At 38.7% G+C, this 24,294-nt stretch overlaps 1 protein-coding gene across 2 annotated transcripts in view; it reads right to left on the bottom strand.

The window, feature by feature from the left end:
• The window catches only part of LOC126355002 (low-density lipoprotein receptor-related protein 6), a 309,816-nt gene that overhangs the window by 48,065 nt on the left and 237,457 nt on the right, over nucleotides 1-24,294 (bottom strand). For both annotated transcript variants that reach the window (XM_050005129.1, XM_050005130.1), the window contains exons 3-14: nucleotides 19,223-19,342; nucleotides 17,436-17,626; nucleotides 17,031-17,321; nucleotides 16,656-16,897; nucleotides 16,384-16,547; nucleotides 11,784-11,957; nucleotides 7,169-7,402; nucleotides 5,910-6,219; nucleotides 3,794-3,938; nucleotides 3,577-3,707; nucleotides 2,630-2,783; nucleotides 1,331-1,580 (exon numbers count right to left, since the gene is read on the bottom strand). In XM_050005129.1, the coding sequence (XP_049861086.1) occupies nucleotides 1,331-1,580; nucleotides 2,630-2,783; nucleotides 3,577-3,707; nucleotides 3,794-3,938; nucleotides 5,910-6,219; nucleotides 7,169-7,402; nucleotides 11,784-11,957; nucleotides 16,384-16,547; nucleotides 16,656-16,897; nucleotides 17,031-17,321; nucleotides 17,436-17,626; nucleotides 19,223-19,342 (2,406 nt within the window). The remainder of the gene's footprint in view (nucleotides 1-1,330; nucleotides 1,581-2,629; nucleotides 2,784-3,576; nucleotides 3,708-3,793; nucleotides 3,939-5,909; nucleotides 6,220-7,168; nucleotides 7,403-11,783; nucleotides 11,958-16,383; nucleotides 16,548-16,655; nucleotides 16,898-17,030; nucleotides 17,322-17,435; nucleotides 17,627-19,222; nucleotides 19,343-24,294) is intronic.

Genomic DNA, 24,294 nt, shown 5'->3' with positions numbered 1-24,294 from the left:
CTGTGCATTTTAATGGTAGGTGGTTACAAACAGCACCTACATTCTGACAGCTGCCATCCCTTCCACACCAAAAAATCCCTCTTACACAGCCTAGCCACCTAGGGACAATGTATCTGCAGTGATGAGAACTCCCCTTGTCCATAACCTGAAGGCCTCACAAAGGCCTTCAGTGACAGGAAATATGCCCAAAACCTAGTCCACAAACAGATTTCCCATGCCACATCCTCACACACCCCCAGTCCTCCCACCAACCCAAAACCAACTACAAAGGAGTGCCCCTCTCACCACTCAATATCAACCAGAACTAAACATATTCTTTGCCAGGGCTTTGATTATCTCTCATACTGGCCTGAAATTAGGGACTTACTACCCAGAATCCTTCCCACCCCTCCTAAAGTTGAGCTCCATCATCCACTCAACCTACACAATATCCTACTCCATCGATATGCCACTCCTACTCCCTAACCCTCGCCACAGAGATCATAGCCCTGAGGCAGACCAAGATGCCAGACCTGCCATATCGACTGACCCAGCACTTTGTACTCTAGTCCTGTCACAGTCTTATCCTCTCCTATCAGAGACTGGGACATTTGTGAAAGCAGCCATGTTATATACCAACTCTGCTGCAAACACTGCAAAGTTTCTTACATTGGTATGACTGACAGCCAACTGTCCACCAGTACAAATGGCCAAGACCAAACTGTTGCCAAACACAAAGTCGACCACCTGGTGGCACCCCATGCTGCTGCTCCGCAACCCAAGTCATCTGGACGCTTCCCTCCACCACCACTCCTCTGAATCATCCTGGTCCCAATCTGAGGTAACCCACTGACCCCACACCCTCCTCCAACACATTTCCCTTCCTCTAGCACATCGCATCCGCACAATTCAGATCTCCACATTACTTCAGTGTGTGCCACTTCCCATTAGCCACTATAATCGTGTCAGCCCATACGCCTTCCACCCCTCCCTCTCACATTCCCAGTCAGCAAATCGGGTGCCTTCCCCCAAGCTGCTAGCAGTCCACCTCCAGATCCTCTCCCTGCGTCCCATCTCACTCTGCAACTGACACTAAACCCACCACAACCAGTCCACTTGCCAAAAAATTGTGCTGGCACTGTTAGTCCAGAGAGGGGGGGAGGGGGGGCTGTGTTTTTTATAGTTCATTAATGGATAACTTCGAAAGCTAGCAAGGTTTCTTTCTTTTGTATGTGCCTGCTGACAAGTCAAGGTTTCTGTTTTTCGGTAAATGGGGTCCCTTAACACAATTCAGTCAATGGTCTCCCTTAATCCAAAAATATTTAATGCTTATTCACATTGTTTCACTTACCTGATACTGTGTTATTCCTTTGGGGTGTTCAATATCTTTTCCAATAACTTGGATTCTGTTCTGACCTTCTAAGTCTGTGCTTTCAATAGATGATGGATTAAGCTGAGTCCAGTAAATACGGCGCTGAACATAATCAATAGTAAGACCTTTCACGTCACCAACTTCTGATATCAGAACAGTACGTTTTGATCCATCTAATGCTGCTCTTTCAATTACACCAAAAGTAACCCAGTCACACCAATACATATACCTGTAAATGGAACATCATTCTATTAAAAATTATGTGGTTCTCATTAATTTATAAATGAAGTAACAATCATATTGGCAACAAAGAGTCATGCAATTACCGAGACAATTTCTTTAATATTATATTCTGACAATTTATATCATGGCATGTATCTACTACTTCTTTTGCTCTGGTTCTCACTAGTACAATGTGTTCGGCTGTTACAGAAAAAGTGTAAGATTTTGGTGAAACTTGCGATAATGGAAGTTATACAGTGTATCATGACTGCGCTCTAAATATGTCAGATGTATTAATATGATTTCAGTCAGTAATTCAATGACTCACAATTGCATACACTCTCACATACTAATTCACACACACTTAAAACATAAAAATGAGGGCAGGTTACCACTCATCAGCAGATACTGTTGGCACAGTAGCACAATCCAAGCCTATCTCAATTTCTGATATAGAATTACTGAAAGCTTTGACAATGTTCCAGCAATGTTTCTGTTATTATACAAAATCAATTAATGCAATTATATACTATAACCTGATTTTATATTTTTATATAGTTAGCAGCAATTAAAAATTAAGAAGTAGGAGACTGCAATGGGCTGGACATGTGACTAGAATGGAAAACAACAGAATCACTAAGAAAGCATTTGAAGGAACACTCTAGGCAACAAGACCAATGGGCTGACCTCTTACAAGGTGGAAAGATGACATAGGGAAGGACATCTTAGCATTAGGAGTTTCCCCAGGGTGGACAGAGACTGCGAGAGATAGAAGGTGGTGGAAGCAGATTGCTGATGCAGTGCCTGGTCTACAGGGCCTGTGATTGCTGAGGAGGAGGAGGAGGAGAAGAAGAAGAAATATTATTGCATCAGAAAGTGGGGTATATACCTAAAAATTAGTTCTCATGAAAAAAATTGCTTAGGTGAGTGGATATTAGGGTAAAATAGTTGAAGGTTTTTCAAAAGTAAGAGGTAAAGATGTGTAACATGATGCTAAAGTTAACATTAACACTATTTCTTGCCAACAATATCCAGAAAACTAAATTCCAATCTCACCCATCACGTGGATTCAGTGCAAGGCTCCGAGGTTCACCCAAGCCTTCCCATAACAATACTTTACGGGACCGGCCATCAAGCCTTGCGACTTCTATCCTCTTGCTGCCTGTATCGCTCCAATAAAGATTGTGTGCAACCCAGTCAACAGCCATGCCTTTTCAAAAGAAAAACAAAATACACTGCATTTCATTATGGATCATAAACAACATATGAATTCATTATGGAATAGGGAAGTGATGTAGGGAAGTAGAGTGGCAATTTTTTTGACAGTATTGTGCACCTTTGACTACATTTGATCTTTAGATTATCACATATACTGGGAGGGAAAACAGTATATACATAAGTTAACAAAAATTAATTCAGATTCACATCAGATGTAAATGAACCGCAGAACTGCAGTTCACAACAGCGAGGTTAAGTGTTATTTTTATTGTTTTAGATTCTACCTTGACCCAATGCTCTTTTAAATAATATTATAATTTTGTCATTGTAGTAGCAAAATATGTAACATACAATTGTATAAACCACTCTTACTTTGTAACATGATAATGCAGAGGTTACAAAAAAGGAAAATAACTTTCAAAAAGATTAAATTAACTGACAATTAACAGCTATGAAATTAAATTTCACTAAAATTCTCTTTTCATAACATGAAGATGCTAACAACACAAGCACTGAAACTGAGGAATGCAAAACAGCAACCAGATTCTCACTGTGATCTTTACCTTCTGAACAGCTGAGAGCTAAAAACTGGTAAAATTGAAGTCTATAAACTCTTTCACTGTATCCTCTTTCTACCACCCTCCTCTTTCTAATGTCTTGTTTCAGATTATATCAATTAAAGCAAGTTCTTCAATTAGAACACCATTATACTCCAGTACCTTTTCTTAAGGAATTCAGAATTACCAATAAAGAGTAAAGTGAATGGAGGGGAAAAAACTGCTCACCTTCAGGAGAGTCCAATCCAAACTCCACAATTTTTTCTACATTTGATCCATTCATGAATGACCTGGTGATTGTTTTTGCTTTGACATCTGTCCAATAGATACGGTTATCATTTATGTCAAAATCCAAGGCACTGAGGGAAAAAAATGTGTGTTATGTAGCAAATGCTAAAATCAATAATCACTTACACTTCCTCATAACAAAAACTTTATTGAATACCTTGCATCCTTAATGCCAGTAACTGGTATGTTTACCACATTATTGTTGTTCTCAATGCTTATTCTTCCTATATTTTCTTTACGAACAAACAATAAGAATGCTTCTGGAATAACGCATGTCCTGTTGTCTGTAGCCAGTTCATAACCTGCAAAACATGATTTCATTTTTGTAAGTGCTATTGATCTCCTTGAAGAGAGACCCAAAATTGGACTGAAGTATACGAAGGGAAACAAATAGCTCGTTTCACTACCGTGTATTCCATTTTCTATTAACCCTTTCACTGCAACTCATGTGCTGTATGCATTCCATGTGAAGGCAGCTTTTGCTATGGCTGTACTGCTCACCAAACGCTTCTGACTGCACTGAGGAAAGGCGTTCTGGCCGATATGAAATAGGTATTATCCAATTTTTTGAAACTGATTTGGTGAAAAAAATTTGATTTTTGCATATCTTGCAGTCTGATATCCTCAATCGATAAAGAACTGAATTTCTTTCCCACTATCCATGGTACTTCCTACATTGAAACATATTACGTAGGACTTTGCATTAACTTTTTAAAGACTTTGCAGCAGTAAAAACACATTGCATAAACTTTGCATTTGCTAGGTTTTAGCTCTACACTGCAATGAATGAAATGTAAATACGATACTGAAATTTTATTTAAAATTGGAAGCAGGATGATGTCCGATTTTCAAGTCATTGGGTTTTATATCAGATTGGACAGTCAGGAGTCGTCTTCATGCTATCAACAGATAAAAAAGGACACAAATAATCATTATATAATAGGTGAAAGCTGTCAACTAATTACCTGCGTAATGATAAAAAGACAATAAAATCAAACTTAAAGGAATATGCTGCAATTGGTTTCCTTTGTGATGTCAATAACACTGAAAGCAACAGTAGATTGGGTGCAAGATTTTGTCTACTTGCAAAAGGAAGATAATATTCTGCCTACAAAACCTCGATCTCTACTTACTGCTGGCTTCAGTACTATTGACAATGCAACAGAAACTGCTAGCAGCACAAACCTTTAGATATGATTTTATTGTTTTTATAACACACTGATAACTACCTGTCAGATTTTATAGATAATACAATGATTCTTGTGTCCTCTTTTTATCTACTGACTATCAAAGATGACCACTGAACGAACAACTAAAACTGGTAACAGCATTTTGAAATTCTCTTGAGATTCTGTCAATAAATAAATAAATAATTAAAAAATGTGCAACTCTTTTAGAACAACAAATAAGGCGACCAAACAATAAATAGCAATAAAAAAGAGACAGCTGTGTTTCTCAATACCGTTCTGGGCTTCTATATCAGCATTGTTTTACTATGTGTTTTCTGTAGGTAATGCATGGCTGTTTTGTACATGTAAGCGCAGACTTTATGCTGTACAACATAAAAAAGGCGATTTAATTTGGAACTGTAATAGGAACAGACTGAAAATGCCATGTTTACTCTCTGAAATTTCCTAATATTTTATAGAAATAAACTGTGCTCAAAACAATGTGTTTCTGATAAATCTTTAATGCTTTGGTGGCTCTAAGCATAGCATTTTCTTATCATACATATTACTGTACATAAGCCACCATGTAAACACACATTAGCTGCAAAATAATGGAATCAAATGTTGCTTCAAAATAAGATCTGCATTAATAATTAGCACTGCAACTGGCTGGACTATGAAGAGACAAACAATTATTTGAGCACAGCAGAGATCTTAAACTTCATTATCACACATGCATAGCTGTGCCAATTCACATAATATCACAGATTGCCATTCAAACAAAGCTAGCATTTGTATGAGGACAAGATTATTGAGTCCTTAACCGTGAAACTTCATGCAGATTAAAACTGTCTGTAGGTTAAGGATTCAATGCTGAACCTATGCCTATCTCTGGGAGCTGGTCTGCACTGGATTCCACAGTTTTAATCTGTCAGGACGTTTCATTACAATATGTATTTGTTGCAGACAATTTCAAGTTTTTAAAATGCAAATCAGAATAAAAAATTTTGAATACTGACCAATTGGAAACCAGTTATGATAACTTCTACTATTTTTAAATAATTTAAGTAAAATAAATAATATCTTCTTATTCACTTTACTTACCCATTTTACATGCACAAATATAGTCATTTCCTGGTCTGTTAAGGCACAGCTGATCACAACCACCATTATTTTTTGCACATGGGTTTGTTCCCTTCACTTCACCAAGGCGTATAACTTTTAGGCCCATAACATTTGGTAACTGATCTGCAATCAGTTTGCGTTCATTTCCAGTTATTTTGTTCACCCGCTCAATTGATCTTCGCTGCCAATCGGTCCAATAAAGATAATCTCCAAGAAGACTCAAGCCAAATGGATGTGGCAAATTGTCACTAATAATCTCTCGCCTATCACTTCCATCCATATTTGCCACCTGAAATGATAAGATTAATTATACATTGCTAAACAAAGATAATTCTTTTTTCACTTTTTTAAAGTATTATTTTACATAAGAGCAGGTTCTTATAGTTCTAAAATACACAAGCATGCTCAAAAGCATTGCCTCTTAACATTTTATGTGAAAGCTCTTAATGCCTATTAAATAAAATAAACATTATTAATATTCTACATTTTTAGTCTTCATGTTAACACATTTGAATAATCTGCTTCTAGATGGCTCTGAATTTTAGAGTTTAACATGGCAGTGTGTAACCTAATTATGTCAGTACATTAGAAACAGCATGCTGTAACCAAGTTTTGAATGCCAAGAGTTCATCCAAACAGGGAGCACCTTCTCCTTCAGCACAACAATGCCAAACCACACGAGTGCTGTGACATCTACAACAATCTGATGACTTGGTTCACTGTCATCAACCATTCTCTACACAGTCCCAACTTGTTCCCATCAGATTTTCATCTACATCCAAAACTTAAAGAACACGTTTGAAGCCTTCACTTTGATAGTGATGAAGTAGTGCAAGCAGAGGTGAGATGGTGGCTCAGTCAGCCAAGTCAAATATTCTACAGAGACAGTCTCAACAAACTGATCTGTTGACGGGAGAAATGTGTTCGTTGCCAGGGTAATTACAATGAGAAATAAATATGTAAACATGAATAACAAAGATTTAGAATGATAATCATGTTTGCTTTATTTAAAAAGCTTTAAGATTTTTCACATACAAAATTCAGAGATCACGCCCCCTACATTCAGCTAATAAATAACTGATGTAGGTTCAATTAAAATTACTATTACGCATTTGATTGTTTGCATTTGTAACTTTTCAGTTAAGACTACAATATAATGACACTTTTCTACAGGATTGTTTGTTATTAATAAAATAAATTAAATTAGTTTTTATTTTCTACCATATGAATATACAGACCTCAAGTCTATCTTTCTTAGCATCACACCAATATATCTTATTGTACGCAAGATCAAGAGTTATTCCATTTGGCCAGCCTAGATCCTTGGAAATGAGCATGGTTCGATCTGAGCCATCTAAAGATGCTCGTTCGATTTTGGGTGCTTCACTGTCCCAGTCAGACCAAAACATCCACCCCTTCTCTGGTGCCACAGCAATCGCTCTTGGTTCACCTAGATCTTCTGTTATTAAAACCTGAAACACGAGAACAGGTATAATATACAATAGCAGTATTCAAATCAACTTTCAAATTGACAACAGCTTTACTGTTTTTCCTGACTCCGTTATGTGTAGCCTGCGGGGAGTGGAGGATGCAAGAACATCCAAACCACAGGCAGACATAGGGTGGTGACAATGTGGGTGAAACAAGCTGTGCTTTCCTCATTTGATGTTGGCACTGCAGGTGTGCTTACTGTTTCAGCACAGCACAACATGATAATAACCTCACAACAGCTTCCATACACATTGGTACTGTCTATTGAGATTGCTAAAAATTGCAGCAGCTAGACATAACACACTCACACATGGCCTGAAGTCTACGTCTACACCTAAACCTACATCTGCACAATTTCTTTACACAATTACATGCCCGGCAGAGGATTCATCGAACCTGGTTGAAGATATTTCTCTACCTTTCCATGCCCGAATGGCATGTGGGAAAACAAGCATGAGCTTCGATTCCTCTTATTTTATCATGATGATTATTCCTCCCTATGTAGGTGGGCAACAACAGAATATTTTTGCGATCTGAGGAGAAAGTTGGTGACTGAAGTTTCACGAAAAGATACTGCCACAACAAAAAAACCTTTGTTTTAATAATTGCTACCCCAATCCAAGAATCATTTTCATGGCACTCTCCCCCTTTTTTCACAATAATACAAAATGAGCTGCCCTTCTTTTAGATTAGTTTTACTTTCTTTCCAATTGATCCGTAGTGAGGAGGTCCTCCAGGATGTGGAACATGTCAGAAAAACAATACATGACAAATATTTACAACTAAAACAAATAAGCTAATGTGTCATTCCACAGGTCCCAAGTGGAATAATCGTCATTTTACAAATACTAATGCACTGACTTTAAAATAAAAAAGTTTTTTATTTATTTATAAGGTAATATTTGTTGAACTGACAAGAGTTGTACCTATTCGCACAGCACACAGGGTTCTTGCTATGGATAAGATTTATCCTTGTTGCATTACACTACTCTAATCACCTTAACAACATTACTCAATTCTGAGGTAAAGTTCATCTTTGAGTGTTGGTCCAGAAATACATAAGGTGTTTTAACAAATGATGGTGTTTCATACAGTGGTCTTCCTTTAATAGTTCCACAAGGCATCAACATTCAATTTACAGAGAGATGAAGAAAGTCAACCTAAGTGAAGAGTATCATCAAAGCACTTCTCCATTGCCAGCATTTGAGAAATACTGTACAGCAAAATCAAAATCAAATGCCAGTTACCTGGGTTTTGTGTGAATATATACACGGGGTGAGTCAAATGAAAACCTTAAATATTTTTTAAATATTATTTATTGTGCAGAAGTGGTAAAAAGCTCTATTACTTCTCAACGTAATCTCCCCCACGCTCAATGCAAGTCCTCAACCAATTACAAAGTGTATAAATTCCTTTAGAAAACAATTCTTTTCGTAGTCCGCACAACCACTCATGCACCGCATGGCGTACCTCTTCATCAGAACGCAACTTCTTTCCTCCCATTGCGTCTTTGAGTGGTCCAAACACATGGAAATCACTTGGGGCAAGGTCTGGCGAGTATGGTGGATGAGGAAGACACTCAAAATGCACGTCTGTGATTGTTGCAACTGTTGTACAGGCAGTGTTGGGCCTTGCATTGTAATATTGCAAAAGGACACCTGCTGACAGCAATCCACATCGCTTTGATTTCATTGCAGGCCGCAGATGATTTTTTAGGAGATCTGTGTATGTTGCACTTGTGACAATGGTCCCTCTAGGCATGTAATGCTCCAAAATAACGCCTTTTTTGTCCCAAAAGAGAGTGAGCATAACCTTCCCTGCTGATGGTTCTGCTCGAAACTCCTTTGGTTTCGGTGATGAGTAATGGCGCCATTCCTTGCTCACTCTCTCCATTCCCGGTTTGTGGAAGTGAACCCATGTTTTGTCCCCAGTAACGATTCTTGCAAGGAAGCCATTACCTTCCATTTAAAGTGCCGAAGAAGTTCTTCACAAGCATCAACATGTCATTCTCTCATTTCAGGAGTCAGCTGCACTGGCACCCACCTTGAGACAATTTGTGAAACTGGAGCTCATCATGCACAATGTGGTGTGCTGACCCATGACTAATGTGTAAGCATGCTGCAATGTCATTCAGTGTCACTCGGCAGTTTTCCTTCACTATGGCTTCAACTGCTGCAATGTTCTGTGGAGTCACTACTTTTTGTGCCTGCCCTGGACGAGGAGCATCTTCCACTGAAGTCACACCATTTGCGAACTTCCTACTCCATTTGTAGACTTGCTGCTGTGACAAACATGCATCACTCTACCGAACCTTCATTTGTCGATGAATTTCAATAGGTTTCACACCTTCACTATGCAAAAACTGAGTAACAGAATGCTTTTCTTCCCTGGTGCAAGTCGCAAGTGGGGCGGCCAACTTTATACTGATACTTTGACGGTATGTGAGCATCTGCACTAGGCTGCCACCTACAGGGCATTCTGCACACTGTTTTTAGCACGCTTACCAACTTACAGAACAACGGCACAAAATTTCAATTTGTTATTACACATTTAAGGTTTTCATTTGACTCAACCTTGTAAAACCAATTGAGATGATGCAATGGTTAGGGCAGTGGACACTCATTGTAGAGAAATGAGGTTCAAATCTGTTTCAGGCCAACATGATTTAGGTCTTCAGTGGTTACCCTAAATTATGTAAGGCAAATGCAGGATGATTCTTTAGAAACACATCTGATTTCCATCCCAGCCTTGTGCAATCTAAACTTGAGGTCCATCACAAATACCTTGGTGTTTATAGCATGTTACCTGCAATCTACCCTTCTTCCTTCTTGAAGCTACATATACAACAGCTATGAAAAACATATGAGCAGTTAAAGCTTTGGTTACGACATATGAATGTACAGGATTCAGGATTTTTTAAAAAAAAATACTAGTACCTTTAGTATAAACAGTCTTTAATGCACACACTGGCTAATCAGTGGTAAAGCCTTGTGTATGCGATTGTTTATTTTTAAGTTTACCAGTTCTTGTTAAGTATCATTGATCACTTTAAACATGAGATACTAACGTTCCTGGAAGTGGTACAACTGAAACTTCTAAATTCAGAGACCTTTGCATTCAGGCAGTTCCCTAGTAAATTATTCCCAGACAGTAAATATTACAAATGGTAAACTGCTTCATAGAGAAAACATAGGAAATTTTAAGCTGTATTGTCACTTCACAGCATATGTTATATTCTTCATTTATGTGTGCACGACATTAATAATTTTTTAAATTGAATGTGACCTTATGAAAGAAAATGTCAAGCATCTTACGACAGTATACAGTGCACGACTCTTCATGTACGAATGCCTATTCATTATAACACACACAAAAAATACTGCACTGGATACTCCATCTATCATTTTTCATAATACCGCATTTGAGTTGAGCTCACGAGACAACTAGCTTTTAAGTGCCCAAATAGTCTTAAAAAATAAAAAATAAATATTGAAAAACTTTTTTTTAAAAAAAAAGCAAATGTGATGTCCAATTGGAAGCCACCAAAGCCATTAACAACTACAAGCCAAGTAAAATATCTAGTACAATTACAATACATTTTGTTTGGAATATGATAATAAGTGAATATTACGTACAGAGAAATAAAGCAGTTGCGTCATAAAGAGCACCATGCTGTAATTCACTCGGATAAAACGGAGACTTTATGTGGCACAATGTGTCCATAAGATGAAATAAATATTAACTACAGATGTGTGTGTAAAAATTAATTTGGTAACCTCGTTACACGCTTGCCGTCATTACTATAGTAGAATCCGACATGGATGACCAGTAGAGGTAGAGATATAGCACGTAAGATGACAGTGAATATTTTCACATTTCACATGTAGCTTAGCACTGGGCATTCTTGCCAGATTAGTTACTTGATTACAAACATAGAAATCGGCAATCATGGGAAAGTACTGAAACAGTTACATTCAACAAAGACTGGAAATCTTTATTGTTCACATCTGTACTTGTACAGGAAGAGTTCATCTCAGATGTGGGTGCCTATTCAAATCAGCAACTACCCAGCACACACTACACATCCTGGAAATTTATGAGATGCATTTAGACATAATTGTGTACAATACATGACTATAAAATAAGCACGTATAAATTATAGATACAAAATTCCAACAGAAACAAACGACACAGTGGTTATAACAGAGCTTCATCCGGCATTAGACTGTGTTATAAACACATAATTTTATGTATAGTCAGAGAGAGAAGATCTACAAACTACAGTACTTAACACTGCAATAGAAGGCATACCTCTCAAATGAATAACTAACTACTGAACACAATACTTAATGATGCTCTTACAATTCGTGATTCACCATTCAGACGTGCCACTTCAATACGGTCCATCCCTGTATCTGTCCAGTACATATTACGTGCCACCCAGTCAACAGCAATTCCATCAGGGTGGCCCACCTCTGTCACAATTAGATCTTCCTGACCTGTTCCATTCAGATGAGCTCGTCTTATTGCCTTGGCCTGTAGGCAGCAGCAGAAAAGAGCAACTCTAAAAAATGATGTTGTGACTGACAGAGAAACAGGATCATAAATAAAGCAGCTGTAAATTAAAACAGACAGATTGAGCACAGAGACATACTACTGCCAGGGATAATTTTTACCCCTCTGTATGGTAAGATTTCTTCCTTGCTATTGAAAGAAGGGCACACATGAAGTTGGCAAAAGTATGAAGTATACTTATATGTAGCCCAATGACAAAAAGAATAAAAGATGGTGTTCTTATTTCCATCCAGCACTCAAAGGAGGAACCGGCCTGGCCCACAGTCCTGTACACTTGTGTCATTATTTTAGTATTATATACTGTAATGTATTATATGAAGTTATTCTACTGGTATTGTGAAGGGTACTAAGTAAAATGTAGCTTAGGTGATTTATGTATTTCATTTTGAATTTTCTTTTTTTTTTAATGCGTGACATGAGCTGAGCAATGTGATCCTGTCACTAGTTGTTTGACTAGCTTATGGTGAATAGAAGGTGTAGGTTGAGATGATGGTTAGACTGAAATGTGATACTTTGACTTTCTAGAAAACCTAGAGTACATTTCAAATTCTTATTTTTAAGAGTCATTAATGACATCAGAAGATAGCAATACAACAATTTAACTTCCATACGGATCGGAGCGTGGAATGTCAGATCCCTTAATCGGGCAGGTAGGTTAGAAAATTTAAAAAGGGAAATGGATAGGTTAAAGTTAGATATAGTGGGAATTAGTGAAGTTCGGTGGCAGGAGGAACAAGACTTCTGGTCAGGTGACTACAGGGTTATAAACACAAAATCAAATAGGGGTAATGCAGGAGTAGGTTTGATAATGAATAGGAAAATAGGAATGCGGGTAAGCTACTACAAACAGCATAGTGAACGCATTATTGTGGCCAAGATAGATACGAAGCCCACACCTACTACAGTAGTACAAGTTTATATGCCAACTAGCTCTGCAGATGATGAAGAAATTGAAGAAATGTACGATGAAATAAAAGAAATTATTCAGATAGTGAAGGGAGACGAAAATTTAATAGTAATGGGTGACTGGAATTCGAGTGTAGGAAAAGGGAGAGAAGGAAACATAGTAGGTGAATATGGATTGGGGCTAAGAAATGAAAGAGGAAGCCGCCTAGTAGAATTTTGCACAGAGCACAACTTAATCATAGCTAACACTTGGTTTAAGAATCATGAAAGAAGGTTGTATACGTGGAAGAACCCTGGAGATTCTAAAAGGTATCAGATAGATTATATAATGGTAAGACAGAGATTTAGGAACCAGGTTTTAAGTTGTAAGACATTTCCAGGGGCAGATGTGGACTCTGACCACAATCTATTGGTTATGACCTGTAGATTAAAACTGAAGAAACTGCAAAAATGTGGGAAATTAATGAGATGGGACCTGGATAAACTGAAAGAACCAGAGGTTGTACAGAGTTTCAGAGAGAGCGTAAGGGAACAATTGACAGGAATAGGGGAAAGAAATACAGTAGAAGAAGAATGGGTAGCTCTGAGGGATGTAGTAGTGAAGGCAGCAGAGGATAAAGTAGGTACAAAGACGAGGGCTGCTAGAAATCCTTGGGTAACAGAAGAAATATTGAATTTAATTGATGAAAGGAGAAAATATAAAAATGCAGTAAATGAAGCAGGCAAAAAGGAATACAAACGTCTCAAAAATGAGATCGACAGGAAGTGCAAAATGGCTAAACAGGGATGGCTAGAGGACAAATGTAAGGATGTAGAAGCTTACCTCACTAGGGGTAAGATAGATACTGCCTACAGGAAAATTAAAGAGACCTTTGGAGAGAAGAGAACCACGTGTATGAATATCAAGAGCTCAGATGGCAGCCCAGTTCTAAGCAAAGAAGGGAAGGCAGAAAGGTGGAAGGAGTATATAGAAGGTTTATACAAGGGCGATGTACTTGAGGACAATATTATGGAAATAGAAGAGGATGTAGATGAAGACGAAATGGGAGATACGATACTGCGTGAAGAGTTTGACAGAGCACTGAAAGACCTGAGTCGAAACAAGGCCCCGGGAGTAGACAACATTCCATTAGAACTACTGACGGCCTTGGGAGAGCCAGTCATGACAAAACTCTACCAGCTGGTGAGCAAGATGTATGAGACAGGCGAAGTACCCTCAGACTTCAAGAAGAATATAATAATTCCAATCCCAAAGAAAGCAGGTGCTGACAGATGTGAAAATTACCGAACTATCAGTTTAATAAGCCACGGCTGCAAAATACTAACGCAAATTCTTTACAGACGAATGGAAAAACTGGTAGATGCAGACCTCGGGGAGGATCAGTTTGGATTCCGTCGAAATGTTGGAACACGTGAGGCAATACTGACCTTACGACTTATCTTAGAAGAAAGATTAAGAAAAGGCAAACCTACGTTTCTAGCATTTGTAGACTTAGAGAAAGCTTTTGACAATGTTGACTGGAATACTCTTTTTCAAATTCTAAAGGTGGCAGGGGTAAAATACAGGGAGCGAAAGGCTATTTATAATTTGTACAGAAACCAGATGGCAGTAATAAGAGTCGAGGGGCATGAAAGGGAAGCAGTGGTTGGGAAAGGAGTGAGACAGGGTTGTAGCCTCTCCCCGATGTTATTCAATCTGTATATTGAGCAGGCAGTAAAGGAAACAAAAGAAAAATTTGGAGTAGGTATTAAAATTCATGGAGACGAAGTAAAAACTTTGAGGTTCGCCGATGACATTGTAATTCTGTCAGAGACGGCAAAGGACTTGGAAGAGCAGTTGAACGGAATGGACAGTGTCTTGAAAGGAGGATATAAGATGAACATTAACAAAAGCAAAACGAGGATAATGGAATGTAGTCAAATTAAATCGGGTGATGCTGAGGGAATTAGATTAGGAAATGAGACACTTAAAGTAGTAAAGGAGTTTTGCTATTTAGGAAGTAAAATAACTGATGATGGTCGAAGTAGAGAGGATATAAAATGTAGACTGGCAATGGCAAGGAAAGTGTTTCTGAAGAAGAGAAATTTGTTAACATCGAATATAGATTTATGTATCAGGAAGTCGTTTCTGAAAGTATTTGTTTGGAGTGTAGCCGTGTATGGAAGTGAAACATGGACGATAACTAGTTTGGACAAGAAGAGAATAGAAGCTTTCGAAATGTGGTGCTACAGAAGAATACTGAAGATAAGGTGGATAGATCACGTAACTAATGAGGAGGTATTGAATAGGATTGGGGAGAAGAGAAGTTTGTGGCACAACTTGACTAGAAGAAGGGATCGGTTGGTAGGACATGTTTTGAGGCATCAAGGGATCACAAATTTAGCATTGGAGGGCAGCGTGGAGGGTAAAAATCGTAGAGGGAGACCGAGAGATGAGTACACTAAGCAGATTCAGAAGGATGTAGGTTGCAGTAGGTACTGGGAGATGAAGCAGCTTGCACAGGATAGAGTAGCATGGAGAGCTGCATCAAACCAGTCTCAGGACTGAAGACAACAACAACAATAACATTTACATGCTCTAAGCTTCGCTCCCATATAACTGATTCAATCACATTATTGTTTCCCCCGTTGGAAATTATGATCACTAGCCTACTTCCATTTATCTTTTAGACCATATCACAGCCTTTGTTTGAGATATGTACGAATATTAACTACAAGCAGATGGAGAAAATGTAGAGATCAATTTAATGTTGAATTAGTTTAACAATGGTTACAGAACTCTTTAATGTTTAAGGGTACATTAAAAATTAAAGAGAGAGATAAGTGACTTTCTGTCTGAAATAAACATACAATAAAATTGCACTGCACCCTAAAAAATAATAGCAAAATATGAAGACACTACTTTTTTGTCTACATGGATTCCAGAATATGAAAAACTGTGTTAATCAGTAAATGCTTACATTCCTCTAGTTCCATAACAGCCAAGGTGAAAATGGTGACTTCATACATATTTTTTTTTCAGATTTGCAAACCCTCTTACCCAGTATTGCTGCTGCCTATCCCTCTCACTTGCCTTTCATCCTACAGAAGATCGTCTAAGATTTCTTTATGGCAAGCTGAATACCATAAGACAATAAGAGACACATTGGATTCAGATATGCAAGTGAGAGCAATGAAAGATCAACAGAAGACAATACAAGACTCAAAATATAGCATTCAAATGGAAATTGTACACCTGGCAGAACTTTAAGTGTTTGCGATATATTACTATTTTTCTAAAAAAATTGGTTAACTTGGTTGCAGCGATTAGTATGTAAACAAATAATGGGACGTAAGTGTTATGTAAGATGTTATTAAAAGGCATGTAGGTCATGGTATATTCTCATTAACAACACACGTGTACCAGTAGTAACTGGCAAACACAGATCAAGTTTAAAACAAGTTACACAGTAATATTACTGTTAAAACTATCAGTACTCACATCATCATCTGTCCAATAGATAAAATTTTCAACCGGATCAAAATCTATTGCAATAGCATGCCTCACATTTTTAAGAGGTAGAATAAAATTTGTATAATCAGGAGAATCAAGTGATATTTTAGAAATATCTGTTCTTTGTACGAGAATTAACAGCTCTTGAGGCCCTGAAAAGAACAAGTGGCATAATGGCAATATTTACGTGACAAGGAGAAACAGAATTCTTTCAACACATTCCAACTTATTCTCTACATTACTTGTAAATCATACAATACCGTTGGCACAGGTACGGTTATCCAGCAGCTTTACTCCAGTGGGGCAAGCACAAGTGAAGCCTGGAGGTCTGGGTGACAGAAGACATAAATGAGAGCAACCACCATTATTTGTTTGACATGGTGAATAACCTTTAGGCTGACGGCTCTTATCCCACACACGAATATCAAGTGGCATTATGTCCTTGTTGTGAGCTATTTCCTTTGGCTTCCCACCTTCTTCCAGATTGTAAGAATGTATGCCCCTATAATTATAAAGATCATTTCATTATACTACATATCTGTTATACATGAAGATATTACTCAGCTACTTTTTGCTCACATGTACTACAATAATTCAATAAAATGATAATCATTCAAAATAAACAATGAGCTTACCATGTTTCCCAGTCAGTGAAGTACAGCTTGTTGTGGAAAAAAGAAACAGCAAATGGACATTTTAAATCTTGACTAGCAAACTTTTGTCTGTTGTTCCCTTCATAATCAACTGAAGCAAGAAATAGCAGCTTAGCATCCAGCCAATAGACTTTGGAATTGTTGAAATCTAAAGTGAGGCCATTAGGCCACATTATGTCCTCTATCACAAGGACCTTGCGCGTCGAGTTGTCACCATTCATTCCAGCACGTTCAATTTTTGGAATCTCACCCCAGTCAGTCCAAAACATAAGGCTGGAATAAATATTTGGATGTATTAAAACAATAAAGTTGTGAACAAAAATATCTATGGTGTTACACACTGTAAATAAAAACTTAATTACTCACGGAAACATCAAAAGTACATACCCTCTCATTGGATCAAGTGCTATTGCTCGGGGCTGGTCTATATCTTCCCAGAACAGTACCTTCCTGTGTTCACCACTAATAGATACAACTTCAATTCTGTTTGTTTCTGCATCAGTCCAATAGATTTTTTTGGTGAACCAATCACATGCTAGGCCATCTGGAGAACTTAATCCAGTTGTAAGAACATCAATCTGCAGGGCACATGCATACAACAAATTAATCATCAAAATAACAGCATGGAAACTTAATAGAATGAGCTAGAGGGAAAAGATTGCCTTTCTGTTTCATATCCCGTGCAGAACTGAAAGGAGCTCAGCATCATAGCAATAAAGTAGCTGTTGACATCAAGCATGTTGATAAATCATTTTCGTCATCACACACCAAACGTATTATTTATAGGTATATGCTGTACAATAAAACTAAAATTTATGCTCAATTTTCAACAAGTTTGCACTGCACTCCTAAAAATTTAAACTCGCCACGACATGCCACAGTTTTATGGACCAAAAACCTAGAATGTATTAGCAAATGCTGACAACATACATTAGATTTATCCTGTGGCAGAAATACAGCTCCAAACGGCACATTAGCATCAAGCGTCATTGTAGACACGATTCTCTGAATATTCCCAAGTTTGCATAGCTTCCTTACAACTTTATCTGCATCAAACTCACTCTCCCCTTTTTCGTGTTCAGCAAAGTGTGGAAATGTAGTGAAACAATTTTCAATGGCCATATTTGTTTACGTGCAACCGTCTTATAGGACCAGGAAATATAATCAAAGGGTTATCCCCCCTACACACACTTCACAGTTTGCAATTATAGAAAAGTGGAGGAGGAGGAGGAGGAGGAGGAGGAGGATGATGATGATGATGATGATGATGATGATGATCACTGGCCTGCATTATGAGCCTGTGAGATTACCAGGTGGTTGTAATACTCTAAAACCGTAATAGCCTATCGCTATTAAAAATTTGGATCTGGTTCCACAGTCGACTCGCGAAAGCTGAAACTGAACTTAATTTCTATGAAGATTGATATCAGTGATGTTGGCGTTATCGCGTAAACAGTAATTTCCGCTTCAAGAACATGAGGCATTTCATTTCACATGATTCGATTGGTTGGCTATTTTCTTAACGGCTAAATATAAATGTTCTTGCTATATCTAAAGAATGTGCCATTGAGGAGCTGCGTGAGACGTCGGGATTTACAAATGACACAGGGCTCCTGTCGACTGTCTTTTATTGCGATTTTGGAGCTAAGAATAGTTATTTCTCAAATCCTAGCGTGCTGTTTTCATTCATTTGCCTAAACGCACGTAAGAAGTAAAGAGAAACGGAAAATCTATCTATTTTCCTCTATTTACTGTACCGCATCCATCGTAACTACATTCTCAAAGCATCCTCTACGACTGTATTCGTCCTACTGTCCCACTACAAAACATTTAATTTCTCGGACAAAAGTTCTTCTTCCGAACACACACACACACACACACACACACACACACACACACACACACACACAACGTGTGTGTGTTTTATATCGGAAGGATGATTTTCTTCCGAAAAATTAAATGTGTAGCAGTCTTTTCATTGTGCCTGTCTGCAACTCAACGCTTCCTGGCGCGTATTAATCTATTCTTCTGATACTGCTGTTAAATGATGTGTCCGATTTTTTTCCGCGAGGAAAACTTAAGCGACGGAATCTGAAATTGCTGGAGGAACCATGTTTAACGCAATATGCCGTCGTAACAAATTCGGGGCTCCCTTGGTGAAGATATATACGTACCTTGGCTCCAGGAACCTTCCCGTCATAGGAAACGCATTGTATCATCTCCAGTCCATTGTCTGTCCAACATAACAGTCCTTCATCGTATAGGAAGTCCACTGCTCCTGCAGCAACAAGCCCCTGCAAAAAATATAACAATCAATATTCGGAGCTAGTTAATCGCACTGATAAGAACGTATCTTATGACCTCGTTGTCTTTCCGGCAAGTTTAACTACATACAAAGTTCTATGGTTGTCCGCCGGGCGGATTCACCGAAATGGTGCGACGTTACTATGTACATACTCGGCAGAAAACAGAATAAGAGGGAAAAAAGTATTGATAGACCCTGCCATGATAGGTTCGTACAAAAAGTATATCTGTAGCTTGCATTTCCCAAACGTAAAAGCAGAAAGATATATCAATTTCAGAGGATTCTCTGCTATCAGGACTAACATACCAGATGGAAAAGAAGGTGTTACTACACTGCTACGAAGAAAAATTAAGTTCCTAGAAGTACAGATGAATTCCCCAACCGCAAAGCTGCTAATAACAGTAGTAAGAATTAAATTACATTCTGTACCTTTCACCCATATTCTCCCAGAGGAGCGAGATAAGCGAAACAGATTCGAACGCACTGCGTTGACAGACGATCCAGGACAAAGCTCAGTTAGTTCAATAGCAAATAATCACTTATTCTGAGCCTCAATGATTGGTCAGTTACTTTGATGTTTGTTCCCCACGAGAGCGGCTCTGTTGTAGATATCACGTTATGCCCAAATCAACTGTCAAAGTTTATACTTTGTTGACACTGGACGCCACATTAGGATCAGATTATTTCCCTATTATTCTGACGGAAGATGTGACAGCAAAAGACATGAAATTCTTTCCTATACGTAACAATCCTTCGAAAACCGACAAATCAAACTAGCACTATTAAAAAATACACACACAGAGAATTCAACTACCGAGGTACCAGAAATGTAGCCTACTACGAATTCCGCAAGGTGTTAAATGACGCAGCACACCTCTCTGTCCCCAAACGCATGCTACTTTGTTACAGGGTAGAAGGCCGATGATATTGTGGAATACGAAATGCTCACGAGTGATTGGCCAACGCCGACTAGTACATAAGCGGTTTAAGATCTACTCATCAGAAGATAATCTGCAATACCAGAAGGCAGATGTACAAGATAGGATGCTTTTAAAAAAGCAAAAAGACCTTTGATGTGTGGAATGCAATAAGCAAACTCAAAAAGCGTAAATGAATGGGCGGGATCTGTTCTTTGTGAAAACCTGGCGCTAACGATTCCCGGAAACAACAGCCATCTATGCAGCTCTGACAACATCGCGTCGTTGCCATAGAGTTTACGAAATTACGCTATTGGCTGATGCAGGCTCACGGACCTGCTGCGTCCAGCCCACTGCAACTGTGAGGGATAAACTTACTGCGACTCAAATATTGTCTGACCCGAAGGACCCACTATCGGTCGTTCGCTGGACAGTCCAAACTTCGCTTAGCGAAAGTAAGCTGAACATAAAGGGACACCTATTTTCTCTTAGGTACCAACACTCGATAGCTTTCGAGAAAATAAAGTTTTGTTGCTATTTCATCAGCTCTCGCGCGCGGCGTTAAACTTAGTGAGTCGGTGGGTTAGTGGCTAACAAGGGAACCTCCCCATCGCACCCCCCTCAGATTTAGTTATAAGTTGGCTCAGTGGATAGGCCTTGAAAAACTGAACACAGATCAACCGAGAAAACAGGAAGAAGATGTGTGGAACTATGACAAAATAAGCAAAATATACAAGCTGAGTAGTCCATGTGCGACATAGGCAACATCAAGGACAGTGACAGCTCACGAGCGCCGTGGTCCCGTGGTTAGCGTGAGCAGCTGCGGAACGAGAAGTCCTTGGGTCAAATCTCCCCTCGAGTGAAAAGTTTACTTTCTTTATTTTCGCAAAGCTATGATCTGTCAGTTCGTTCATTGAAGTCTCTGTCCACTGTCATAAATTCAGTGCCTGTGATTTGCGACCGCACCGCAAAACTGTGCGATTAGTAGACGAAAGGACGTGCCTCTCCAATGGGACTGAAAACATTTGATCCCAAGGCCATAGGTCAACCGATTCCTCCACAGGAAAACACGTCTGATATATTCTATACGACACTGGTGACGGCGTGTGCGTCACATGACAGATATATTTTGTCGACCTATCTAACTTTTACACTTGGCGAATGGGTACAAAAATTCTTCTACCTCGCCCGATTTAGGTTTTCTTATGGATGTGATAATCACTCCCAAAAATGTGATGAAAACATAAGAGTTTGTCACATAAACTGCAACAAATGAATGCAACAGTTTCACAGTTGCACAGTTCTCCCTGTGCTCTGTCAAAACATATGTTTTTAACGTTCTTAAATTTTTCCGTGTGAACACGGTCAAATCCTGCATATGTCCAAGCAAATCTGAACATATCCTGGAATTTTGGAGAGCGAAGTTGATTATGTCTGAATGCCTGAACTTTGATAATTGACACACGATCACGTAAACAGTACTGCTCTGTGTACCTGTGCAACTTTGCAAAATCATAGAATCTTTTCACAAAGTATTTCACTTACCGAAAATTAAACACATCTAACGGTTGCACAAGAGGTGTACAACCTGGAGGAATGGTAATCACGTCTACTCCCACACTAAAATTGTACGGACCGATTAGTCTGAAAATAAAAAATTAAACTTTTCACTCGAGGAAAGATTTGAACCAAGGACTTCTCGTTCCGTAGCTGCTCACGCTAACCACGGGACCACGGCGCTCCTGAGCTCTGACTATCCTTGATGTTGCGTATGTCGCACTTGGACTACTCAGCTTGTATATTTTGCTTATTTTTTCATAGTTCCACACAACTTCTTCCTGTTTTCTCGATTGATCTGTGTTCAGTTTTTCAAGACCTATCCACTGTGCCAAGTTATAACTAAATCTGAGGGGGGTGTGATGGGGAGGTTCCCTTGTAAGGTAAGAGCCAAGTTTTCAATTTTTGCGCTCAGTGCTCGAATCCAATCGTATGTTGTTGCTTAGTTTTCTTTACGTCAATGACATCAATATTTTTTTGTGACAACGAGAATTATAATGGGATTATTAACCAAAGAAATGCGTATTTCAAATATTATTAAAGATAAATTTTATAACTACAAATCGTATATAACCTTACACAACTAACAGTAGCTGAAAATTAAAAATATATAAATTCTAGTATTTCAATTTTTGCTTTGAAATTAAGCTTATGTACTTTAAGAGAACCACTGCATTGCCAATAGTCATAGGGCACAAAAACAGCAAAAACATTCGAAGCACCGCTAGCAACGTGCGAACGCGTATACGCCGCAGTCACATTTGTAGTGTGAACATGGTTACGAAAAGAAACCTTGTTAACGTTGTTAAACACCATCTGGCGACACTTTCACAACAAATCAAGCACATCAAAGCATTTTCTCGAAACTTGGGGCCTGCAAATGGTTACGGATCAAATAGAGTGTTTTATTCATTACTAGCTGACAAACCCAGCATTGTCTGCGTATCCATTTGGCCTTTTTCTATTACAAACGAAAACAAAAACTGAACTGTGTTTTTAGTGTAACATCGAAAACATTTGATTTCCATTTCTTTGTGAAAACACATTTAAAAATGTAAACTATCGTACAAAGAAACGTATAATATACGTATAAGTAAAGTAACCCCGAACAGTTTCTGTACGGTGGGCGCAATTGCTTCGCGTTTCCATAACGCGGTTTTGTAGACGTCTCTATGGAATAGCCTCTTCATAGCGCTATAAACGGCTATTGTTTTCGCCTACTGTCATTTGCGCTTCGCTGTTGAGAGCTCTCGAACATGCTGCCAGACGTCTGCGACTTCCTTGAGTTGACTGGACTGTTGGAGTCTTAGTAGTAATGAATAAATATACAGAGTGGAGAAAATGAAACTGGCCCAGAGAGAGTTCCAGGGCACAATGAAACACAGCATAGGAATGGACACACAGTCCTGACTATAGCAGATGTTGAAAGTAACCTTTTCCAACAGGCTGGAGCGACTGCCCATACAGCCGGCCAACCCTTGAAGTACATTTACGGTGCCTTCACGCCTGACAGAGTTGTTAGCAGAGGTCAGTCTGGTCGCGGACCTAGCTGACCACCCAGGTCACCCGATCTATCAGTGTGCGAATATTTTCTGTGGGGAGCACTCAAGTCTAAGGTCTATCACAAAAAGAATTGCAGCAGAACATTTCGGATGAGACTGCAGCAGCCAGCTTCTATCCACCTTCAGTGACTTGCTGACCAAGGCCCAAACGTGCCAAGAGATGAATTACGGTCACTTTCAACATCTGCTACAGTCAGATTAGTACAGTATTTCCTTTCCTCTGCTATGTTTCTTCGTACCTTCTAACTCTGTTCTATAACTACTTCTATTTGCCTCACCCTGTATTAAAGCTTCGTACACAAAGCGGCTATTTTTCACGCACCTCAGTGTTTATGACGTCATATCCCCTGAACTATGACAGGTACGTGATTCTTACCGCTACAGCGTTTGTTTCCTGACAGTGAGGGATATATGTATCAGGTTTGGTTGAAATCGGTCACGTGATTCAGGAGGAGAGGTGGAGCATACATATATCCATTGTTATAATATTTATGGACATCGCTTCTACTTGTGATTTCTGTTTGCTGTGCGATGAGAATACGGCATTCCTGTAATGGGCGAATGTAATTCTTCAGCTGTCAGTAAAAGTAGTCATAGCGTTGACAGAACGGCATGCACTTTGGAGGAGTGACTTTTATTGAATACGTCGATATTCTGATTTTATAGACAACCAGGCCATCGAACGTGGCCCACCCCACGAGTCAATAATATACAGAAAATTTTTAGGTCAGATCGCAAAACTTTTTCCAAAAATTGATGATAGATTTCTCTTTTTTTTTTCAACTGACCGACAGCTTTCTCGCCTCAAAATCATAACGTTCTCTTACCAGAGGCGTGATACATTGTGTTTCATCTGTACTTAAAAAGTAATCAATTATACTGGCGGTTTGAAGTTCTAACAATCT

The sequence above is a fragment of the Schistocerca gregaria genome, chromosome 3 (genome assembly GCF_023897955.1).
Source record: "Schistocerca gregaria isolate iqSchGreg1 chromosome 3, iqSchGreg1.2, whole genome shotgun sequence".
Lineage (NCBI taxonomy): Eukaryota > Metazoa > Arthropoda > Insecta > Orthoptera > Acrididae > Schistocerca > Schistocerca gregaria.
The sequence above is the reverse complement of the archived record's forward strand: the minus strand, read 5'-3'. Positions and strand labels throughout refer to the sequence as shown.